Source organism: Staurois parvus, unplaced genomic scaffold, assembly GCF_062004578.1.
Source record: "Staurois parvus isolate SC_StPar_1 unplaced genomic scaffold, SC_StPar_1.0 ptg000155l, whole genome shotgun sequence".
Taxonomy (NCBI): Eukaryota; Metazoa; Chordata; class Amphibia; order Anura; family Ranidae; genus Staurois; species Staurois parvus.
Genome location: NW_028317951.1, coordinates 5424168 through 5442547, shown reverse-complemented (window position 1 = coordinate 5442547; position 18380 = coordinate 5424168). Strand labels below are relative to the sequence as shown.

Genomic DNA, 18380 nt, shown 5'->3' with positions numbered 1-18380 from the left:
CCAATACACACAAAGGGAATAAACATGTGTATAGCAAAACATGTGTTAATGCAATACGTTTCGTGAGAAATACATGATTTCCTGGAGAAATATCAAGGGTGCCAACAATTTCGGCCATGACTGTATGATATTCATGCAACATTACATAATCAATAGGGCCATAGCTTAGAAAAGGAAGCCTAAGGTGTTAAAGGTCCAGATAAAAAAAAAAGTTAACATGTGTACATCAGGAAATGTTATCACAAAAACTTTTTTTTTCCTCAGTGGCTTGAAATTAAGGATCTGTGCAATCTGGCTTTTTTGGTTGCGTCAAGCTTATAGGTATTGAAAACCCACTTGACACAAGTAAAATGCAGGTCAGAAGGAGGTCAACTGAAGTTCAAAAGCACCTGTCAGTGAGTTCTGAATGATCTCAAAAGCATCTCAAACTGATGCCAAGCAAATCAACAGAGGCCTAAAGGATATTCTTACAAACCTTAAAGCTAGCCATTGACTTTAAATTACAGGTGAGCAAACTGTGTCCCTCCAGCTGTTGCGGAACTACAGTGATGGAAATGAGTATTTTATCCCCTGCTGATTTTGAATGTTTGCCCACTCACAAAGAAATGATCAGTCTAAAAACCTAATGGGAGGTGTATTGTAACACTGAGAGACAGAATAGCAACAAAAAAATCAAAAGAAATGCATGTCTAACAAATGATGCACTGATTTGCATGTTCATGAGGGAAATAAGTATTTGATCCCCTATCATTCAGCAGGATTTCTGGCTACCAGATGTCTTTCATACAGGTAACAAGCTGAGATTAGAAGCAGTCTCTTAAAGGGAGTGCTGCTAATCTCATTTTGTTACCTGTATAAAAGACACCTGTCCACAGGAGCAATCAAACAATCAGATTCCAAACTCTCCACCATGGCAAAGACCAAAGAGCTGTCCAAGGATGTCAGGGACAAGATTGTAGACCTACACAAGCTGGACTAGGCTACCAAACTATCACCAAGCAGCTTGGTGAGAAGGTGACAACAGTTGGTGCAATCATTCGCAAATGGAAGAAACACAAAACAGCTGTCAGTCTCCTTAGGTCTGGTGCACCATGCAAGATCTCACCTCGTGGAGTGTCAATGATCATGAGAAAAGTGAGGAATCATCCCTGAACTACACGTGAGGATCTTTAAATGGTCTCCAGGCAGCTTGGATCACAGTCACCAAGAAAACAATTGGTAACACACTACGCGTCAAGGATTGAAATCCTGCAGTGCCCGCAAGGTCCCTCTGCTCAAGATAGCATATGTCCAGGCCCGTCTGAAGTTTGCCACTGAACATCTGAATGATGCAGAGGAGGACTGGTTGAAAGTGTTGTGGTCAGATGAGACCAAAATAAAGCTCTTTGGCATCAGGGCAGGGATAACTGCACCGCATCAAAGGGACGATGGACGGGGCAATGTACCGTCAAATCTTGGGTGAGAACCTTCTTCCCTCAGCCAGGGCATTGAAAATGGGTTATGGATGGGTGTACCAGCATGACAATGACCCAAAACACATGGCCAAGGCAACAAAGGAGTGGCTCAAGTAGAAGCACATTAAGGTCCTGGAATGGCCTAGCCAGTCTCCAGACCTTAATACAATTGAAAATCTGTGGAGGGAGCTGAAAGTTTGAGTTGCCAAATGTCAGCCACCAAACCTTAATGACTTGGAGAGGATCTGCCAAGACTAGTGGGCCATTATCCCACCTGAGGTGTGTGCAAACCTGGTGGCCAACTACAGGAAACGTCTGACCTCTGTGATTTGCCACCAAGTACTAAGTCATGTTTTGCAAAGGGGATCAAATACTTATTTCCCTCAGGAACATGCAAATCAGTGAATAATTTGTTAGACATGCATTTCTTTTGAATTTTTTGTTGCTATTCTGTCTCTCAGTGTTACAATACACCTACCATTCGATTCTTAGACTGATCATTTCTTTGTGAGTGGGCAAACATTCAAAATCAGCAGGGGATCAAATACTTATTTCCTTCATTGTACCAGTGCCGTCATGCCTCTGCTTCTGGGAGTAACTATCAGTCTTCCCATCATGTCTCTGCCTCTGGTAGTCATGCTTGTAACTTGCAGTGTCTTATGGAACATGTAATTCCACAGCAGCTGGAGAGCCACAGTTGGGCAAACCTAATAAATGGTGACTGTTGGGTAACTGTTTTGCCATTAATGTGTGCACTTGCAACACCATTATAAATAGTGAAAGGAATCCATAAAACCTAACTGATGAGGCAGTGCTGTGCTGATATAGAATAGCTTGTTTCCCACTGTCCCTCCATGTCCTTTATACTGCTTCCAATTTAATGTGTATCACCATCTCTCCTCCTGGGGGTGGAGCTCCTCATTTAGAATACAAGACAAAGATAAGTATAAAGTCCTCTCAGACATTCTAAATGTTTACAAGTAAAAGTCCTGCCTATGTGCAGACACCAGACATCTGCTATGAGCTCTGGTAGCCACTGGTAGCATTTTTTGTGAGTCCTAACTTTTTCTACTAGAGACCTGACCCTTCTGATTTCAGAACTAGGCTGTACAAATGCCATCCTCCCATCTAATAAGGCAGTCTCATTGGACACAGGAGTACCAGTTGAAAGGGCATAGATCTGGAATCAAATATGTCAGGCCCATAGTAACAACGTAAAATTAGTTTCAGAAAAAGGCCCACCGAGAAAGATTTTCGAGCTAAGAAAAGCAATAGAAGGCATCCTGTGGTGACTTTTACTTTTAACTATGTAAAATAGCTGGTGGTGCTTATGTATTTTGAGAAAATAATTTCTCCTAACATGAATTGATTTGTAAAATAATAACAATCGCTGAACTGTATTTTTACTTTTTGTGTATCCATTCTTAGCCAGGCCGTGGTTATCACAGACTTACCAGCACAATAAAATAATAACAATCGCTGAACTGTATTTTTACTTTTTGTGTATCCATTCTTAGCCAGGCCGTGGTTATCACAGACTTACCAGCACAGTGGGGGTTAAAGGTTCACATAGCGGTCAGCACCACCATTAAAGGCCTGCAAAACCAGTCTAAAAAGCCACAGCTGTTCTATGAAGACATTTACCCAGTAGCTTTGATGTGCAGTCATTACTGTACTTGAAATAATCCTCCTAAACCTGAAGTCCCTCACTATACGCTGTGTAACTCCATGTTTTGTTGCAGCACATTGCAATGCAGTTACGGCAAATGGCTGTCTGACTACTCTGCCTAATCTGGGGCAAAGTGCTCAATAAGAGGTTTGGATCTTAGGAAAGATAAATGTTGTTCACTGCTTCTATTTAGCATTGTGGTGAGCCAGTGTTTAACTTTAATTGAGATAAATGATAATGGCAATTAAAAGCAAGACGTGGTATTAAACAGAGTATTAATTATTCCAGCTTGTGGTTTTGATGAAGGAATGGCATACGTGTATCTATGTAATATTACCTCAGCTGTTATTGAAGCCTAGTGTTCAGCTGCTGCTAGGAAGCATATGTTGATGACACAATCATAATTTTTTTCTGAAGAACAAATTTTATGGTGGTGGACCTTTGGTATTGATATACAGTATCAATAAAATGACAGTTATAGATCAATGTATCATGCAAAGTGTGTGTTTCAGATCACTTTCTGTACCATTGATTCTGTGCCTACGTTTTACGAGTGATTCATAAAATGTGGGTTGTGGTGTGAAACCTGCAGAGAACACTGTGTGATAGGAGGAGAGGCCAGTCAAAGTCAACGGTCTGTCCTCTCTGAGAGTCTTAGTTTTTTGGTTCATGAATAGTGCTTCAGAGTCCGGAAGCAAGTGAAGAGTTCAGAACATTTGTAAAGCACAGCACTATGCTTAATAAATATGCCGTGTTTTATTTTGTGGGATTTGTAGTTAATGCCTGGAGTAGATATCCAGCAAAGCCAGTCGGTTGGTCAGTAACAGTAAGGGAATTTAAACTTACTAGCAATGGACAAACATGTTCAGACAAAAAGGTTAAAAAAATAAGAAAAAGATAAAAAAAATAAAAAGGGCAGACTTGATGGACCACTGGGCTCTTTTCTGGTGTCACTCTTTTTATTTTTTTTTATTAACAGTGGTATAACCATATTAATGCCATTCCACTGCTTTAAAAATTGGCAGGTTAAGACGTTTTTCAGTTCTGATAAGTTGTTGATTGTTTTCATTCATTGAATTTTAGAATTTATATATTACGTGGCAATTTAATGATCAGGCAGAACTAATTATGTCAGTGCTTACTTGGGTGAGCATTAGAGTTTCCTAATTGAACAAGAACTTAGGCATTTTTTTTAAAGATAATCAAACTCAGACATAAACCCTTTTGGAAGTCTACAAAAATGTTATATAAGAAGGATGACTGCCCAGGCCTCCAAGCTCAAAAAAATAAAATTCCAAAAAGATCTCTGACCTCCTAGAGCAGATTTACACTCTTGAGACCCAACACAAAAAATCTTTAGTCCAGTTCACATGTGTTAAAATATAAATTCTCAGGGATCAGCTGAACAATGCTCTTTATCAATATAAATAAATAAAAGTCCAGAAAACAAAAATACATATGTTTTATTTGGCAACAGGCCTAACACATCTTTAGCTAGAGCACTTGGGGAGGTATGACTGGGATCCTACTTCTCCTGTATTGCTTCAGGTACCATCCTCTCCAAATCCAGGGAGATGGAGATACTCCCATCTAAATCAGAGCTTCACCTCATTCATTAGGCTAAGGAAAAGTTCTCTTGCAAAGTAAAAGGCATGTTTGCCTTTTGTAAATCAACCCCTATGGAAAGTGAACAATCTTCTTGCCTTTAGTAAATCAACACCTATGGGATTGATTTACTAAAGGCAAATAGACTGTTCACTTTGCAAGAGAGGTTGGCCTTTGCAAGGGAATTTTACCCAGAGTTTATTGAATGTGGTGAGATCTCACCTTGCAAAGAATCTCTAATCAGGTGCAAGGAAAATTTTTTAAAAGGCTGTATTTTTGCTTGAATATATGTGGATGATGGAAGTCAACAGAGCTTTTATCCAGGAATTTTACCCAGAGCTTATTGAATGTGGTGAAATTTCCCCTTGCAAAGAGTCTCTAATCAGGGGCAAGGAACATTTTTAAAAGGCTGTATTTTTGCTTGAACATGTCTGGATGATGGAAGTCAACAGAGTTTCATGAAATTCGCTAATCTAAGGGAACATTCCCTTTGTAAAGTGAAAATTCCCTTGCAGGGGAACACCTGTTCCTGTGATTACTCAGGATAAGTGTTAAATTCTATAGTCTTTTTCCTGTAGGCCTTCAACAATTTTATAGATTTCAAGATTCCTTCTCTGTCAGACTTTAAAGTCTTTTACCAACTCCTCTGCTAGCATAACCTTAAGTTAAAAACTTAAGGTTACTTTTTTTTCACTCCTTGGCTAGAGTAACCTTAAGTTAAAAACCCCTGACAGGGGGTTATAAGGTGATAGCACAATTAGAACACACATAAATTACAATCAAAAAAGAATGCTGGGACACCCTTCTAGAGAGGGTGAGGAAGGTTTGCAACGTCTCTTCAAAGTGTCACTGTGCTCAGAGAGGGCACCATTGATGCTTCTGTATGCAGCTTCTGAAGGATGGCTACAACACTGTAAATGTGCACCTATCCATGATGACATCAGTGATACAGCCTTCCCCTCCAAAGGCAATGGGTGCAGCTATCTCTGAAGCAGCTATCTCCGAACTGTGGCCTGTGAGCCAAATGCGGCCCTTTGCTTGCCTTTATCAAGCACTTGGAGCACTGTTCCTACAATTGATACCAGGCTGTAATGCTACCACTGATGGTGAGGCAATATTCCTCCTACTGACACCAATAATGGGGCACTATTTCTCCAATTAATAAATCCTCCAACTAATACCAATGATGGGACACCATTCCTCCTCTTACTGACCACAGGCACTACGTAATTTTACTCCTGTGGACCACCAAGTCTGGGATATTGTCTACTTCCTCTGCTGGGCCTTTTTCTACACTCTGGCCTTCCCAAAATCTGATGGACAGTAAAGACTGGACCTTTGTTTATTAAGTTTGGGGACCCTTGGCCAATAGGGAAAGGAGGATAAAAAAAGAGACAGATAAATAATCCAGGTGAGTTGATATGTCTGTATTCATTAATACAACAGCTTTAATTACCTTCAGTAATGTACTCTACCTCTACCCAAAAACTGGTGGTTATGGGCAATTTTAGTGTAAAGTTAAATAGACCACCAGCACCACATGGGAAACCACAAACTGAAGGCCACACATGCCTCTTCATCGATCGACTTGTGAACAACCAGCCCATTGAAAAATGTTCTTGCAATCAGAGCCACTGGTTATAGCTGGTGGGGCTGATGAGTGTATTCTGACAGCGGGGAAATCTCCCCACTGTCAGGATACAATAATACAGCGGGAGGGATTCACTCATTCACATCGTGTATGTGGATGAAAGAATCAAGTCATTTTCCTTTGTTCAACCTACTGGTTGTGTACGGCCAGCCTCAGGCTCCATGCACACTATCATTTTTTTAAGCTCCTAGAAGCTATTATTAGCAATTTTTTTCTGCTTCTAGAAGCTAAATAGTGTTATCTATTTGTCCAATACTTTAGGCTATTAGCGTTTTTTGAGCTTCATCGTCTAGAAGCAGAAAAAAAATAGTTTTGTATTTTTTTTGGAGTATTTTTCTGCAGAAAAAAATGCGAAACAATCCGAAACGATGCTAAATGCTACTAAACCGCTCCCAACAACTTTTTTCTAGCTTCTTAATTTTTTTCCTCTACATGTACTGTAAAAACGCTAATAAAATGCTAACGCTCCAAAATGCTACCAAAACGCTACTAAAACGCTACTAAAAAATGCTATTACAAGCATTTTTTATCCAGCGTTTTCTGAGCTTAAAAAAATAGCTAGTGGTATGAAGCCTCAAGCTGGGTACACACGTTTGGACCATGTGTACAGCTGTCCTTCTGACAGAAGCCTGTCTAAGGACCGACTTTTGTCGAAAGGACATGCTGGAAAACAAAAACCAATGACTGCGAGCACTGATTAGTGTGTTCTGGAGGGGGAAGTTCCCCTGTTAAAACACAAAGACACAGTGGGGGAGATCGCTGCACTAACATTGCTTAATTAGTGCAGCGCTCTTTCAGCTTTTTTGTTCATTCAGCCCGCTGGTTTGAAAAAAAAGAATGTGTGTACCAGGCATTTCTGTGGTAGAGCAGCAGGTAATGCTTTTGATTGTGAAGATAAAGCTACAGATAATGCCTTTTATCGCTAGAGTGAAAAAATAGATAGCATCTTCACTCAAAGCCACAGAAAACATTTTCCATCACAAGGATGAAGCCAAGGATAACACTTTCCATTACAAGGGTAAAGCCATGGACAATGCTTTCCACCACAGGGGTAAAGCAACAGATAATGTCTTCCATCACAGGGTAAAGCAACAGATACTGCCTTCCATCACAGACTAAAGCCAAAGATAATCCATTCCATCACTGTCGTAAAGGCAAGGAGAACATTATCAACCCTTAGAGTGCAGCAGATTGTATGTAAGATTCGCATCTGCCTGTGTGTGGTCAGCCAACTGGATTGGAGTGGAGTCTCCCTCTAGTGGTGGAGAGATAGTGCGGGCTGTGAAAGTGTATTACGGCTAGTCTTATATGCTCTAATTCCACCTCATTCCCTCTTTACTCCAGTCACGGACCACGCCTCCGTTAGCTAGTCTCTGTGGGCATGCGTTTTATCCGTGACAAGGGCTAGGATGAGGCTAACCAGAAGGGCCAGTTTTATGGGTATGGTTACAGAAGGGTGAGTAGGGTTGTAACCTGTTTTTGAGAAATAAATGGTGAGCATGTCCCATTTGTTAAGTGGGGGTGGCCATAAAGGGTTTGTGGTAATTACAGTTCACCATAAAACTCACTTTGCACCTAAAAGTAACATGATACAATAAATGAAACTAACATGTCACAAAAATAACCACCCCCTTCACAGCACATCCCTGTGTCAGTCACCTTCTGGTTCCTATACTTACCTTCGCTCCTGCTCTTAAAGGAAAGGCAGAACAATCAGGGAATATGTAATAGGTCGGTGATTAAAAAATACTAGTGCCAAATTTAAAGGTTTCTTTGCCAGCCAGACCACCTTTATTATCACGGTTAATTGGCCCTGAGCTACAGCATGATGGTCAGTGGGAGGAAGATTTAACTAAACTCAGTTACGTACCTGGGAGAGAATAAAGGAGATCCTTCTTAAGGCTAGGTTCACACTTGTGCAGTTTCCCTCATGCACAGCTCGTGCATATTTATTTGAATGGGCTGCTGTATCCAATGAAAACATAAGGAAAAGGTCCCTGCACCTTTTCAGGAAACGTTTAGTGGAGTGTGGTTCCCAGTGCGGGGAATCTGCTCTGTGGTTTCCAGTGCGTGGGGGAGCCATCAGGATTAATGGTACTTCTACACATCTCCTGAGCGGCAGCGTGTTTCTCTGTGCAGGTGGTTGCAGCTGCGGGAACAGGGGCAGTCCCGCAACTCCAACCACCCACATGAGTGTGAAGCTAGCCTTAAGTCGGCCATAGGAGCCTAGGAGCCATTGTGTTCTCCTGACACGGGTGCAGGTGGAGCCATCCCTGCCAGAAGAACACAATGATTACTGCTAGCAGCTATAATAGCCGCTAGCAACAATTGCAAGTACAGTCAGACATGCTGGTTGTACCCATGTTGACTTGGGTACATTCAGCCTGCCCATACCTGGTTCGAATCTTGGCCGGTTCAGCAGGAACTTGAACTGTGTATGTATTAGACTAAACATAAGGGATAAGTCATTTACTTCTGTGTAAATTCCATCTTGAGCTATTGAGGTCACAGATTTTTTCAATAGGCCGTAAAGAGATAGAAAGAAAGGATCCAAGAGCTCCAGTTGTTGAACAAAAAATACAGTATATTATTACACAATATATTACATGACAAAAAAAATTAAGAAAGAATATTTTGATCAGTTTTATTTTTTTTTGTCCCACCCATAAAATAGAAAATATTTACAGTAATAATCGATTGGTTGAAAATCAGATGCTGTGTTGATTGGTTTGAAAATCATGGGAATCGTACGGCAATCCGTAACCATGTTAGTGAATGTAAAGCAGTATAAGAGGATTAGGTCAGAGAACTCAAATATGGACAACCCATTTATTTACAACAATTTGCATGTGATTGCATTTTGAGTTGGCTAATGTAAACAGTGGTTTGTCTGCCTACGGGCTCAATTACTTATCTGAAGCAGACTCAGATGTTCTGTTGTTGTCATATCCAAACCTGAACTCAGTAAAGAACTCAGGCCAAGCATATGTGCTCCCTCTTAATCTCCTTGGAGAAAAGTTTGTGGAATACAGAAACATTTCGTTACTGAAAATAAGCAGATGCCAAAAGCAGTGTCTGCAGGTTTCCTCTCACATTCAGTTTACAGTCCAGGAAAAGTGTTGCCTTTTGTGCTGGATAAAAATGTGTGTCTGTTTGGCACTTGGGTAAATGATCATCTGTTAAATAAAGAGTCAGTAAGAGATTATTGTCATAGGGCTGCCAGGAGGCCATGTGCGGCGGGCATGATTTACTGATGCAGACACAATGTGCGCCTTCCAAATGATCTGGATCAACAGCTGCAAGGGGCAGGACCATCACAACAAAGGGACAGGGTGTAAATTATTAATAGGAGATTCTCTCTTCTCCTACTATCCAAAATAAACAATGTGGCTGGTCTTAGAATCGTATTTCGTGCTACCTAAGGCATTTTACTGTGTTTTCTATCTCTATGTACAGCCCACAAGCAGCACATAATAGCTTGTGTACTAGTATATTTTGGTGACCCATATTTCTACTAATGTTCATTGTTCTGTCTGCGTCTTGCTGCTGCCTCAAGCTTCTTCGGAGTCACTAAGCGTTTCTCTTATCTAGGCCAGCAGCTATTGATATTCACCCAAGACCCACTAAAGCGTAAGGAATTAGATAAGCAGTAATATCCCATAGGACAGAGTAAATGAGTAGGTGCCTCTGGTCATTATGAGTTGGCATTTACTAGTGTCGCCTACTAAACAAGTTGAAATCTGTTACACTTCCCTTCTGAAACTTTGGTGTCGAATTTTGCAGAGGACTTGTATTTATTGTATCGGTTTGTTTTCCTGTCTGTAATACATCAAACTGATTGTACAACTAAATACATATATGCTCAAATAATATTTTCATTTCCTTTTTTATTTATTTATGTTTCTTTTTTTTTTTCTTAAACTATACATATAAACTATACATATAAAAACGCTAACACTGTATAATAGTACTTCTAGTTCCATAACAGGCAACTCAACATACACTCACCGGCCACTTTATTAGGTATACCTCTTCAATTGCTTGGTAACACAAATTGCTAATCAGCCAACCACAAGGCAGCAACTCAATGCATTTAGACAAGTAGACGTAGTGAAGGCAACTTGCTGAACTTCAAACCAAGCATCATAATGGGGAAGAAAGTGGATTTAAGTGATTTTGAACATGGCATGGTTGTTGATTCCAGACGGGCTGCTGTGAGTATTCCAAAAACGACTGGGATTTTTATGCACAACCATCTCTAGGGTTACAGAGAATGGCCCGAAAAAGAGAAAATATCCAGTGAGCGGCAGTTGTGTGGACGAAAATGCCTTGTTGATGCCAGAGGTCAGAGGAGAATGGGCAGACTGGTTCGAGATGATAGAAAGGCAAGAGTAACTCATGTAAATGTGGACCAAAATCTCTGTAGAATGTTGCCAACACCTTGTTGAATCTATGCCACAAAGAATTAAGGCAGTTCTGAAGGCAAAAGGGGTCCAACCTGGTACTAGCAAGGTGTACCTAATAAAGTGACTGGTGAGTGTATATGTAATGTGCCCTCTGGGGCTCACCAAGAAGGCAGAGAGATGCCAAGTAGCTGTGGTTTATTCATTGCACAAAAGTATTGAATAGCTCCTTTGTTTCTTTTTTTTCTATTTTTTTTTTACAATTTGAAGCCTTTGTTTGGAACTGCAGCTTCAGTGTGAGGTAGACCTCTGCAACATAAAAGACAGGTAGATCTTTATTGGCTAACTTTATTGGTTAGTAATTTGTGTACATGCTCAAGCATTTGAATTATCCGAAATACATATTAAGGTATAACTAAATGCAAAACTTTTTTTAAGTTTTGGATAGAGTGGAGAGGGATTAAAACACCTGTCAGTTTTTATTGCTACCTTTGCCCCCGTTAGGGAGATTCATTCTCTCCAATTGTCCCGTTTAAGTAAAAAAGGACCCCACATTTTGGGTTGTCCCGAGAAAAGTAATAGGGGGAAACTTTTCCAGTGGGGGCACTAGTTATGGTGACCTGGGGGTCCCCAAGAAATTCCCTTAATTTGCAGGAATTTCACTCACATCCTGTTTTAGTAAGTGAAGGTAAATACCCCCAATGGGACAGAGATGGCAAAAAATAAACTGACAGGGGTTATAACTCTCCCTTACTCTATCTAAAATGAAAACAATTGTCTATAGTTCTACTTTAATAAAAAACTACTGAAATTAAATGACACTGCTCCCTACAATGACAGTATCAAGAACATACAAAAACAATCTTTCTTTAAAGTGACACTAAACCACATTCTTAATTCTCCAAAAATATTACATATACATCCACTACATAAAATGAAATTCCAGGCTAATCCTAACTAAGTTAAAACCTGCCCCCACTCCCCTACTAAATCCTACTCTAACTACCCTGTGAAAGGGAAGATACTTATACTTGCTTATTCTCAGGGCACTCTGGTCCAGTCATATGATCAGCCCCGAGCGGTGGCTTCAGGGAAGAGGAGGGACAGCCAACAACTGATGCCCCATTGTAAGACTCTGCCTCCACATAGGCATTCCATTTGTTGTTGGCAATCTCTCCTCTCCCCTGAAGCTGGCCACGGGGGAGATCATGTGATCGGACCAGAGCGCCTTCAGAATAGGTAAGTTTAAGCATCTTCCTTTAACAGGATAGTTTGATTAGGATTTAGAAGGAAATGTATCAGGTTTTAGCATAGTTAGGAATAGCCTGGACTTTAATCGCCTGTAATCTATTTTTCACTAAATTGTTTCATAATTGTGTTTTTCTGCCACGTTGTAACTTTCTATGTGAGCTCCCAATGAATCTTCTTTTTTACCTTCCACTTTGTTTCTTTGGGAGGAGGAGTGCATGTCAGTTGCGGCCATGTGCACTACTCTATTTGCACAAATATTCCATAGTCCATCTGGGGAGAGAGCAAGAGATGGTGGCTATGTTTCTATATACAGGGGGTTATTTACTACAACCTGGAGAGAGCAAAATCTGGTGCAGCTGTGCATAGAAACCAATCAGCTTCTGGGTTTTAATGCCAAAGCTTAATTGAACAAGCTGAAGTTAGAAGCTGATTGGCTACCATGAACAGCTGCACCAGATTCTGAGTGCTCCAGTTTTAGTAAATCTCCCCCACAGTGAGACCATAGAAAACAAATGCAGCCACCCTCTAACAGGATATCAGATGCCAAAAAAAAAGAAAAGGAATTTAGGGATTTGGAAGAGACTGAGAGCAATATACGGTACATTTTTAAGAAGTCATACTTAAATATATATTTGTTAAAGCAGAGATTAGTGTCAGTTTAAGCATTCGAAGATTTATAAATATGTTATGGGTATACAGGTATGTTCCCATGTTCTGCATCATGGAAAGTCAAAGTCACAATCCAGTGGCATGGGATGAATATGTGCAGGAGAAATGACCACAGGAGAGGCTAGAATACCCTGTAACATGCTTGAGTAGTCGCCACTGTGTGCCAATCTAAAATTGCTACACTTCTGAATATTTTCTCTGATCAAAAAACTTCACAATGTTTGATTCTTATCGTTACAGGTACTACCTGCCTAATTGCCTTGCTGTCTGACAAGGAACTCACAGTTGCGAATGTTGGAGATTCACGTGGAGTCTTGTGTGACAAGGATGGAAATGCCATTCCCTTATCACATGATCACAAACCATATCAGCTAAAAGAAAGAAAGCGGATTAAGAGAGCTGGTAAGATTCTGTCTGTCTGGATAGATTATATATGCTTAAACTTTCACTCTCCGCTGCAAACTATCCAGGAAAAAATTCCCTTTACACATACCAAATCTAAATACATGTTCTATGATGTCATAAAATGTTGGATAAATTAAGTATAAAGGCATATAGCTCCATCAGCTATTCTAAACTGACATGGGTCAAGTTAAACATGAAGTCTGGTTGCTATTTGGAACTGTTCAACTTCTTTTTTACAGCAGATTTTATAACTAGATTGCTCTATGACATAACCTTGGAAATTAATATACTCTGATATTGATGAGGGTTTGGGGTCTCATGAAGGAATATGATTAGTAGAGGAGGCTCTATCAGAGGGGCTAGCTTGAAACTGATTAGTCATTATCATGTTTGGGAACTGGCCAAATTTGTATGTGGGGAGCAGTTTAAAAGGGATTGTATAGGGTTGTTTTCCCCTCTCCCCTTACCTCTTTCCTTTCTCTTCTTTCCTGTCTAATTTTTTTCCATCTTCTTTGTCCCCCTCACTTCTCTCTTCTTCCCTCTTTCCCTTCCTTTCTCTCCTACCTCATTTCTCTCTAATCTCTTCTCTCTCTTCTTTCCCCTCTTCTCTACTCTTTCCTTTCCCTTCTCTTTTCTATTTCCTACTACATGCAGCAAGTAGGTGAAACTCTACTGCCTGCTGACTGGAAGTTTTTTTCACTTTTGTGTTATAATGCTGAACTCCAGGAAACCTAAAAATCCTTCCTTGAAGTGCAGGCACATGGACTTTGTAAAAGCCCTTTTACTTACCCGATCCTCCGCTCCTGCAGGCTGCTCTGTGCAGCTAGACTGGTCCCTGCAGCCCCTTATTTCATCACCAAGACCAAAGCAAAGACCATAGCTCTGCATTGAACGTGAGGACGCTGAGGAAAAATCTACTGCAACAGCATGTGCGAGCAGTGTCTGCCGGGAAGCATAAACCTGATTGTAGATCCCTTGGACAGAAACGAGCAGAGTTTTTATGTTTCCTAGAGTTGGGCTCTAAAGAGAATGTGCATTGATCCTTTATATTTCGGCTGTATTCAGAATACACACACGGCTGAATGAGTCAGAGAAGGTACAGTAGTACCCTGTAATGTTGTGCACTACATTAAAAAGGGTCATGTATGTTTTTTTATGCGTTAGTGTGCTGTCAGCCCATTTAAAATGAATAGTCTGCCACAATGTAGCGCACCTTGATGCATGTTTGTTAGACTTCAGGTAACACCAGTTTCCATGCGGCATTTCTGCCACGCTGGGAATTCACTTCAGTAGCTCACTGCAACAGCAATAGCAACATTTCCTAAACAATGTTCTTTGCATTCTTTACATTCAGTGTCAATGTGAAGGTAGCCTGTCAATGCTGGATATATGAACAATAATTTTTAAGCAATTTCAACTTCAAAAATCATTAAATGTATGAATGCAGTGAACCACCAACATTTTCTTCTGACGCACTATTAATGTTACCATTTTTAAATGGAGGCTGTTAAAGTAACTACATGGCTCTTTTATTAGATAGTTTTGGATATAGCAGGGAAAAATGAACATTACACACATTACATTGTATTACTGTTACTGTGTTATTAATATTATTATTTGCTTTTTTTAAATGGAAACAATGTTTCAGTTCTGTGTTATAAACAGCAAAGTCAACAGCTGGATTATGAAAACTAGGAACAGCCGATACCACTATTGTTCATGTCTGCATTATAAAAATACAGCTGGCAGCCGATAAGAGGGGCGAGCCTTTTTTATTATTACAAATCAAAAAGAAAACCATTATCTATTCTCCAATCTGATTATCTGATTGTCTTTTCAGCTACAGTATATTTAACAGAAAGTGGTTATTGCTATGTAAATGACTTTATTCTGCAGTTCAGTTATGGAAAGCAATGACAGAACTGCTAAAACATATCAAAGTGCAGCTTCATGTACTTGTGCAGACAGCCATTTTGAGCTGTGAACCAAGATTCAGTATACTGCTCTAATAGGAATTAATGACATCAAATACTAAAATATACACCCATGACCATCCCTCACCACCAACTTGACACTTGACAGATCATAATAGCTAACCATCTTCCTTGATCTCCTGGGCTGTACAAAGTTCCTTTCTCCCCTGAATTTCCTCTAAATTTAGAGGAATGCCAAGCAGTATTTAAATGTAAGAATAGTTTTAATTATAATTATGTTATAATTGGACAGTGTTCTTCTGAAGCTGCACCATGTATGATCAGTTAGTTAGATCATTCTTTGGCAATTACTTTGGAAGCTATTTTAAAATCCTGATAGCTGTAGGTCACCTGAAACAGGCTTCCAGACATTCTGGAAGGAATTAGTAAATGTTGGGGCTCTGTACATACACTCACAGGCCACTTTATTAGGTAAGCCTTGCTAGTGCCAAGAAAATATCCCCCACACCATTACACCACCACCACCAGCTGGAACTGTTGATACAAGGCAGGATAGATCTATGCTTTCATGTTGTTTACACCAAATTCTGATCCTACCATCTGAATGTCACAGCAACCAGTCTGCCCATTCTCCTCTGACATCAACAAGGCATTTTTGTCCACACAACTGCCACTTACTGGATATTTTTTTTTTCGGACCATTCTCTGTAAACCCTAGAGCTGGTTGGTTGTGCGTTAAAATCCCAGTAGAACAACAGATTTTGAAATACTCAGACCAGTCCATCTGGCACCAGCAACCATGCCACGTTCAAAGTCACTTAAATCCCCAATTCTTCCACGTTGTGATGCTCGGTTTGAATTTCCACAAGTCATCTTCACTTTGTCTATATGCCTAAATGCATTGAGTTGCTGCCATGTGATTGGCTGATTAGCAATTTATGTTACCAAGCAATTGAACAGGTATACCTAGGAAAGTGGCCGGTGAGTATATATTCTTTATTTATTATGGTCAGAATTTAATAAAGTACAATTTAAAAAAATATTATTTATAATCAATGTATATGAGACCCAGTCACTAAACTCTCAACTCTAAATGCCCTGTGCTGGGAATAAATAAATAACTTTCCTTTAAGAGCCACCAGCTGACAATTTGTAAGGCTGCTGTCTCTCAATCCCAGTTGTCACTGCCAGCTTTGGTCCCCACTGATGATCAGAAACCAATTAGAGTGGTGACTGATCATGTGATCATTATGTCAGCTACAAGATAGTGGTCACATGCAGGCTGGAGGCTCTTTAAAAAGGATTCAGCCTGCAAATAGCACTGCAAATGCCAATGTAGTCTGAAGGTATGAGTGTTCATCTGTTCAGTGTTATAATTGTCAGAATAAGTCAATTACAGTATAAAATATCTAGTAAATTAATTTAGAAAGATTTTTTTAAATTTTATTTTTGGGTATTTGTCAGCATATTAAAAACAGCAGGAATTTCTTAAAGAATATGTAAACAAAAGATTTCATATTCCTGATATGTGCCTATTGTACCATGTACTTGTATCAAAAAGTATCCTGTCCTCTTTGTATTGCTTCCTCTGTGTGAAAACGCTGGTGTTCCTGCCAGTCGCTTTGCTTTCCTATTAAAAATTTACCACACTAAGCAGGTTTACACACTGCAGTCAGTTCTCTAGCTATGCTGGAAACTCAGCCTGCTCTGCTCCAATGACCAGACTTGTCCTGACAGGTATCTGACAAGATATTAAGCAATTTAAACAGTAAACTGTTAAAGCTGAACTCCAAGCAAACATCTCTTTTTCCCATGCAGTGTGGCTGTGCCTACACTGCACGGATCAACTGCTCTTTTTTTTATAGGGGTGAGAAGAAAGCATATACTCACCCGATTGTTTGATCCTCCAGAAAACGGTGCTCCCCCATGGTCTAGCGGTGGATTGTTCCTGATTTATGGAGCCTGCTCTGGGCATGGTGATGTCAGGAACAGTCCACTATTCAAGACTACTGGAACGCATGGGTGCCAAACCTGTCTTGTGCTGGGAGGATTGGAGAATTAGGTAAGTATATCACTGCTCTCCTGTTCCTTAGAAAATATGAGCAGTTAACCTGTGCAGTGCACTGCATGGGAAAAAAATACCTGAAGTTCAGCTTTAGGATCCCAGATGGGGTAAATTTCTGACTTTTCCACATGAAATAGAGACGTTTTAAACAGAACCTGGTGCTCAGCGATTGCTCCATATCATATATATATATATATATATATATATATATATATAGTATTCAAACTGTGCCTACAGATAAAGGTGATATACTTAGACAAGACACATGTGCCTCTCCAATCAATAATTCAGCAAAAAATATCAATAGATGTAATTCTGTACTGTGGAAAACCCTTGGCATCGAAAGCTGGTATTGCCCCTTTAGCAGAAACCTCTTTTGTATAACTCTCCACCAGTCTCCGTCAGTTGCAAGATGTTAGTGGGTTTCCTTGCAAGAACTGCCCATTTCAAAATCCGCCTACAAAATTTTAATAGAAATCAGAGCAGGGCTTTGCAGTCCATAACTCATTTCTTCTCTCCTTAGTGGATTTGTTAATGTGCTTCAGATCATTGTCATGTTGAAAGACTCATTGCTGATTCAGTTTAAACTTTTGAATAGATGGTCTCACATTCTCATCAAGGACACTTTGACATGATGCAGAATGTATATTTGACTTGATCATGTGCGAGCTGCAGAGCTGCCTGATCACCCCACAATTAGATTTTGAGCTTCTGGGAGACTTCTTGCAGTCATACAGTCAGCTAATAAGTTGAATTTGCTGATCTAGCCAGTTGTGGGCAAATTAGCAGTTTGAAATCTGTGCCACTTGTAGATAATTTTCTGCTTGCCAGATTCATAGGCATCCACAACTTTATCTGTGAGGGCCTTAAAGAGCTCTTATCTTGGATTGGTGACACTACCCACATCAATATCATAGAGAACACCAGACCACAGATATCAGAGGTTTAATAAGACCAGTTCCATATGCATACTCCCTAATTAGGCTATAATCGTTGGCACCTAATCTGGATTTGATGTGGTGGTATATTAGAGTGTGCTTACTTTTCCATATACCAAATCTGCATTTTTTTCATTTAGAACATGTTAATGAATACACTATGTCAATATTGTGTGCCACCTGTTCAGGTATAGGTACAGGTATCTATTAGCCTGAAAAAGTCAACAATTTCTGTGGGGTGATATATATTTAGCACTACCCCCTTAGGGATTGCTGATGAATTGGGTCCCTCTATAGTCCTGCACAGACAGTCATTCAGCATTTTCCACACAAGCT

General features: G+C 40.0%; 1 protein-coding gene across 1 annotated transcript in view; it reads left to right on the top strand.

Annotated features, from left to right (window-relative positions):
* The window catches only part of PPM1L (protein phosphatase, Mg2+/Mn2+ dependent 1L), a 376266-nt gene that overhangs the window by 343089 nt on the left and 14797 nt on the right, over positions 1 to 18380 (top strand). Inside the window, exon 3 of the mRNA XM_089675445.1 lies at positions 12943 to 13104. Coding sequence (XP_089531571.1) covers positions 12943 to 13104 — 162 coding nt within the window. The remainder of the gene's footprint in view (positions 1 to 12942; positions 13105 to 18380) is intronic.